This window comes from Argopecten irradians, chromosome 1 (genome assembly GCF_041381155.1).
Source record: "Argopecten irradians isolate NY chromosome 1, Ai_NY, whole genome shotgun sequence".
Taxonomy (NCBI): Eukaryota; Metazoa; Mollusca; class Bivalvia; order Pectinida; family Pectinidae; genus Argopecten; species Argopecten irradians.
Window position 1 is genome coordinate 74,342,814 of NC_091134.1, and position 6,881 is coordinate 74,349,694.

General features: G+C 33.2%; 1 protein-coding gene across 1 annotated transcript; it reads right to left on the reverse strand.

The window, feature by feature from the left end:
* Positions 1-222: 222 nt before the first annotated feature.
* LOC138307905 (PEST proteolytic signal-containing nuclear protein-like) lies at positions 223-4,165 on the reverse strand. Its single transcript, XM_069248836.1, has 5 exons — positions 4,076-4,165; positions 3,033-3,259; positions 2,364-2,432; positions 1,836-1,891; positions 223-1,370 (listed from the first exon to the last, which is right to left on the reverse strand). The coding sequence occupies exons 1-5, from the start codon at positions 4,098-4,100 to the stop codon at positions 1,250-1,252; spliced, it is 498 nt and encodes a 165-aa protein (XP_069104937.1). The 5' UTR covers positions 4,101-4,165; the 3' UTR covers positions 223-1,249.
* Between the last annotated feature and the right edge of the window lie 2,716 nt (positions 4,166-6,881).

A 6,881-nucleotide genomic window follows, 5' to 3' on the forward strand; every position in this document is an offset into this window, starting at 1 on the left:
GTACAACTCTCAAATACATTTCCTTTAACATACAGGACATCTTTCTTTACACAGCCTAATCAATTAAAAGATTTTCAAAAAAGGTCGCCCAAAGTTGATATCCACTTATATTACAGTTGATCTTGTTGAAATCAAATATTAAAAGGAATTAAAATGTTTTAGACACTAATATTTTTAAGGAATGGAAAGCATGCTGAAGTTAAAGAAAGCATTTGATCAGTATTTTAATTTTTCATCTTTAATAGGGGGAAAACTCAAAATTTGTCATGAAATGAATTTGAATAATTTAGTCATTGCAAAAACATAAATGTACCGATTTCTTACACTGATTATCTCCCCTTAATATGAAATCCAATGGCTAGCTCATCATCTTTCCTTGACCTAATGGCAAAGACCTTTAAACATAACCGAGAGAATGAACAGTTAATAATTCAACATCAGCAACATCAACACACACATGTAATGAACACACATATTGTTACATATATGTAATTTAAAAAAAAATGCAGGTAAAAGTATTTTATTCAAGTTAAATCTGCTATAAAATTTGCTCAGCATCCTTCAACTTACTCCTACACATGTTTGAGGCCTTATTCCACCCTTATTACATTGGTTGAATATGCAAAACGATGCAATATCAAAAAGTGTCTTGTTGTCATGTGTTATGTAACCTCTAACAATTGTTGGAGTATATCTTTAACTCTGACCTTTAAACCTTCTGACCTTTTAGTTGTTAGTAAAATAACAGAAATATCTGTACACCACCATACACTGAGGAACGTCATATAGCCTGTAGCTAACTGTTCTCCAATTGTAGCTTGTATTACGTCCCCTTAATCTTCACATTGACATGTAAATCCTTATATAAAGTGATGTTTTGCTGGATTTTAATGACAAATCTACAGCATGTGAAGGCATCTGTAAATTGTATCACATGAACCACTGTCCATTGTTCCTGTAAACATGAACACTTTCCAGATATTGACCCTGAAGCTGAGAACCATTAACCTTGGATTGTGCACACTGCTGGGGAAGGATTAAGCCATTACCTCCCAATATAACAGTAGACGTCATTGGTCCATTTTTTGAGTAAGTCAAACACCTGTCTGAAGTGCCATATTAAGTGTACCCTTGGGTAAACCCATCAAACCTTTGTCATTGAATGTAGTGCAAAATTGCATTGCAAAAGTAATATAAAGATTTTTATTCCGATTGGAAAAAATGTAAAAGTTAAAATTGATGAAAATGTTCAGTCTTCTCCAACTTCTTCCATATGTTTAATAATCTCTTTTTCTACCATCTTCTGCCTATCACAGAACCCTAGTCGTCCTTTTCCAAACGAATTTGGTCCAGCGGCTGTGGGCGTGTCCCTGTAAATATATAGAAATGAATTCATGTTTTCTATTTCAAAATGACAAAAATTTAATAAAGAAGCTTGACTGCAATAATAATATATTTGTATTGAAATAAATATGGCTTTCAGCGTTTCCTTATGATTACTTCACCAAAATAAAATATTGAAATTTTGAGGGACTCATATTTTTAATATATGGATTTAATTTTGATATCTCCTTTTCCAAAATGAAAGAATTAGTTTAAAGGCACGCTACCTTTCCAAAACAAACCTTTTGCAACTACAAAATCATCCATCTCCTTTTACATTCAAGTTTGAAAAATTAAAAGCTGTTTTGTAAAGATATTGGGTCTTTAATTAATAATAATTTCATAATCCTTAGTCAATGTTTATGGTAAAGAATGGTTAATAAGTGACAGTTCGTATAAATAACATTGATCAGTGTTGTGTATGGTTTATAATGAACTGTTAGTATTTTTACCTTCCAATATTTCTCATCCTCATCTTTGCTTCAGGCGGCATTTCTTCTTCATCACTCTAAAACAGACAGTTATAACTACATTCTCAATCTGATTGATGTTAGGCTGTATATAACAAGCTTGATGGAGATTCATCATGCTTGCAAGGTCAAATACCACCATACTACATGTATTATGTAAATTGTAAAGACTCTTTAATTCATGTACTGTCGAATATTGTACATATTTAGGTTGGGTTTTTTTAACAGTAAACACTTAAATAACAAAAATATTTTTAAATATTTACGTCATAGTAATGTTGATAAAGAGTTACGTCCCTTTACACAAATCAGTTAAACTCAAAATCTAAGTCATGTACTGACTCATAGATCTCAGTTTTTAAATGTTTTGAAATGTTGTTGAATGTAAGCTAAGCTGCATACAAAGTTCCATAAGTTCAGTTAATACTGTTGTGTTCACAAGGAAAAGGACAATGGGAGATCTACCATGATAGTCAGACAGCGTAAAAAGTTTAATAGAACTTGACCTACATCTTCAGCGAATGCTTTGGCTACAGCTGCTGTTTTGGGTTTTACTGTGGCAGAGGACTCCTTTGGTTTCTAAAGTAAAAGAAAGAAAATAATATATATATATCTCAATCCTTTTTATTAAAATCACGAAATTGAAATCATCTCTTGCATTATGGTGTTTTTAACTGTTCTAGTCGTCTGAAAATCATCAAAAACGTCGTTAACTTTTGTATAATACCTGGTAATTCAATACATGTAACGTGTCATCTGTAATTAATCCTGTTTATGAATTTGTTTCACAATGGAAACTTATTATCTAAGATACTCATGCCTTCTTTTAATTCCATCACTTCTCATTGACAAATCTACTTTTTTACTTCCAAAATTACAAACATGAACACTTTAAGTATATACTGGAACATACCTGTACTCAGAGGATATATCATGATTGTTAACATAATTTGGTCATTGTTCTAATTAATGATATTTTATGCACCTAACCCATAATAGATTATAAGAAAAGAAAAACTTCACTCAACAAAATCAATTCCACTCAAAGGAAAATATCTATATACTGGTTACATTTCCAAAGCCAAACTTTTATCAAAACCAAGTGTAATAGCCTTGTAAATATTGTCAAACTTGCAAGGAAAGACAAAAATTTATGTAAACCATAAAGTACATACTCACCTGTGAAGATAAAGACATTTTTATAGGTGTCACATTCTGTTTAGAATTGCTTCCTAATTGCACATTATTCACAGTTTTTTTCATATTGAAATTCATCGCAAACTTTTTCTTTTCCGTCGGTTCGCCTTCATCCTCATGTGAAGCTTTCCTCTTGTTTGGGCTCGTGATGAGAGCTGGTTTGTTGGCATTGCCTGGCAAGTATTTGGTTGAGCTTTCATTGTCTGTATCTATTGTAAAAACACTGGGAAGCATTAGAAAAGCAGTTAATTTAATAATGCAATATATAGTGACATATGAACATCAATTAAAAGACCATGAATTAATCATGATTCCAGCTATTTCATGCCTATTAGCATGATGATCTGCTATTAAATTAATCGTGCTGGTTATGGATCATATAAGATCAAATAATCTGATTGCAACTTACAACAAATTATATAATAAACAAATCATGATTGATAATACAGCCTGCAGATATATAAACATGTACCAGATTAGACAAAATAATGTCGACAAGTATCTGTACCGTTCCCCTATACATGTAACTAGTTTAAAATTAAAAATTCATTGATTTAATCAAGGATTTATAAGTGATAAGGATTTGTCACTATCATTCTTCAAGCATTTATAAGTCATCTACGTCCTTGATTTCATTTACATAAATAAACAGACATGATGTTATGATTATTTTCACGTTTTATCAGTGACAAGAGTAGGCTAGTAATTAAATTTTAAAACGTTATGCCAGACGAAGTGGTCTTTAATACCATGTAAACCACTTTGCCTGACTCAGGAAAGGATCACTGTCTGAATTATCCAATCCTTTTGTTGCTCAATAAAATATTTTGAATATTGGTCTGGTGGTTTGTGACTATTTCTCTCATATTGGCGATGTAATCAACCATACGTCTCGCTCTGTGACAAACACGGGACCAAATAACATCGTAAAATGAGACCATATCGATATGTCTTATGAAGCTGTAATCAACCACATTAATATACTTTTTTTAGCTATTTACAGAGGAAAATACATTTTTTCTCACCTCTGCCAATGAAAGTGTCGGCCATATTAGTTTTAGCGGATTGTATAAATTTAGACACGAAGACGGTCTTCCAGTCCGGATAGAACACAAATTCGGGCCGTGGACCGCAGACGAACTGCCCAGATTTTGATTAAATATGCCTGTTTGTCGGTACCGTTTTGTTTCATCAATCTGTCATTAATTCATAGACAACTCACTACAACCAGTCAAACCGTATATTTACGCCAATGTGTCCGAACAATAACGAGATTATCACACAAAACATTACTATACAAAATATTTTGCTCAAAACGTAACTCTTTTATAATTATAGAGATTTAGATGGCAAATATCTGATAATTTAAACAACTCGATTATATCAAGAATTATAAGTGAGAAGTCTACGTCCTGGATCATATTTATCAGTTCGAAGAATGAAATGATAATATATGTTATTATTGCATGAACATCTTATACATTTATTATAAAAAAAAAAGAAAAGAAAGATATAACATTAACATATTAATCCTCTAGAGAACAGGGGCGAAGGAAGCGGGGCAGGGGTGGGGGGAACTGTCTTTTTGCCCCCCCCCCCCCCCCCCCCCCCCATTTTCGCCGACTGAAATGTTCTAAAAATGCATATTGAAAGAAAAAAGGATCCTCCTTCACAATTTTCGTACTTCATTCTAAAAAAAATTCCGCTGCGCGGCGCATTTCCTAAAACGTTCAAGCACATAATGTTCAAACCTTTCATAGTAGAAATTCAATACACATGAACTACACTAAAAATGTCTATTAAGAGATTCTACGTACTGCATTTGTATTTAAAAAAATGTCTCTTAAAAGATTACTTTGTTTATAAGTCTTAGCAAGACCATTAATTCATTACTATTTTGAGTTACACAACAATGTGCCGATGGTGTGAAGCCGGTATGTTCAGATCGAGCAGGGTTGCACAATGATAAAACGATATAATTATCACAATTATCATTTCTAAATGCAGGTTACTTTAAATAAAAAAAAATTACCATGGTAAGAACGCTTTAAAATCATTAAAATACATCGTAAAACTCATCTCAGCCATTCTAAAATCGTAATTTTTTTCCCGGGGGAGACCCCCGGACCCCCCAAACTCCAAAAGCTCACGCCTTCGGGCGCTCGCAAATTCATCAAAATGCATCGTAAAACTCATCTTAGCCATTCTAAATCATAATATTTTTTCCCGGGGGAGACCCCCGAACCCCCCCAAACACCAAAATCTCGCGCTTTCGGGCGCTCGCAAAATCATCAAGATACATTGTAAAACTCATCTCAGCCATTCTTAATCGTAATATTTTTCCCGGGGTCGACCCCCAGACCCCAAAATCTCGCGCCTTCGGCGCTCACACGCTAATTTGACTAGTTTTCGTATTCGTTAATTTCCTTTTAGCGACCCCACTGTCTATAAATGTGTACAAGGATTATATTAATGATATATCAAAAAAGTATATATGGTTGTGTGTTGAATTAATCTCCTCCTGTAGGTGCGGCGGGGGGGGGGGGGGGGGTTACAAAATATTGAGGACCTTTGCCCCCCCCCACCCCCAATTACGTTTCATCTTCCTACGCCACTGGAGAAAAATATATAACATGCACGTTTTTTGCCTTCTCTATAGAGTTCTGACTCTTCAATGGGAGAACATTGTATATAAAATCAAGGATCTAGAAGTCCTTGACAATAAGTTAAGAAATATAATGCACATTGATCTACGTTCTTGTGAGTACAATTCAAATCATAGGAATTCAATGACACTAATATTATAGTTTTTATACTGTGCATGCTCTTTTACTTTTATTTACTCCAATCTGTTAAAATTGAGCATCGTTACCTGTTTCATAAAATTACATCGATATTTATTTATCGGTTACCTAATTTATTTATTGATTCAACTAAATAATATTGCGATTCATATATTGTGATTTGTGACAAATCTCCCGGGCCCCTCCCCCATATCCCCACCACACACACACCCTGTCACCCTAAATGTGGTTTCAACAATATTTGGATTTCTCAGAATGTAGATAATGAAAAACACTTTCTGGAAGTGTATTCACAGCGCTTGCATGATATATTTATTCAAGAACTGCGTTGCGCATTTAATGTTTTCTTCTATGTGAAATTTACAAACATTTTGTTGATAACTTTGAAATTCAATTTTATTTAAAGATACTTTTGAATTCTAAAACTAAACAAATATTGAGTAAATATCGCGTGCAAGCCCGCTCTCTGCATATTGAAGCTGGCCGTTATAACGCCGTTCCCAGAGGCGATAGACTTTGTACTGTTTGTGACAAAAATGATGTAGTTCTTTTGAAATGCATTTTGTATTACTATGTCCTGCTTATTCTGAGTTACCTAAAAAGTTTATAAAAACTTATTACCACAAACACCCAAGTGTATATAAATTAATTATGTTATTTTCATGTAAAGAGCTTAAAGACGCTCCACCGCTGACAGATAGTATTTTTTCCCTATCGAAAACAGTAGAAGACGATTTAGTATTTTTCTTCAGTTACAAAAGTTACTAACTTTACGCCATTACCACCAATGGAAAGTTTGAGCTTCTAATTTTACTTCAAGTTAAAATTACAAAAAATTAATTAATTGCATACCGAAAAAATTCCGTGGCACTATATTCTATATGGAATGAAGTACTGATTGCGCATGCACCAAAGGCAAAATAAATTATGTTATATTATTTTTTTTTTTTGTGTTAACTAGACACATGTAAACACGATTAAACATTAATTATTGTTCAAGTAATTAATACAATTTATGGTCTGTCGG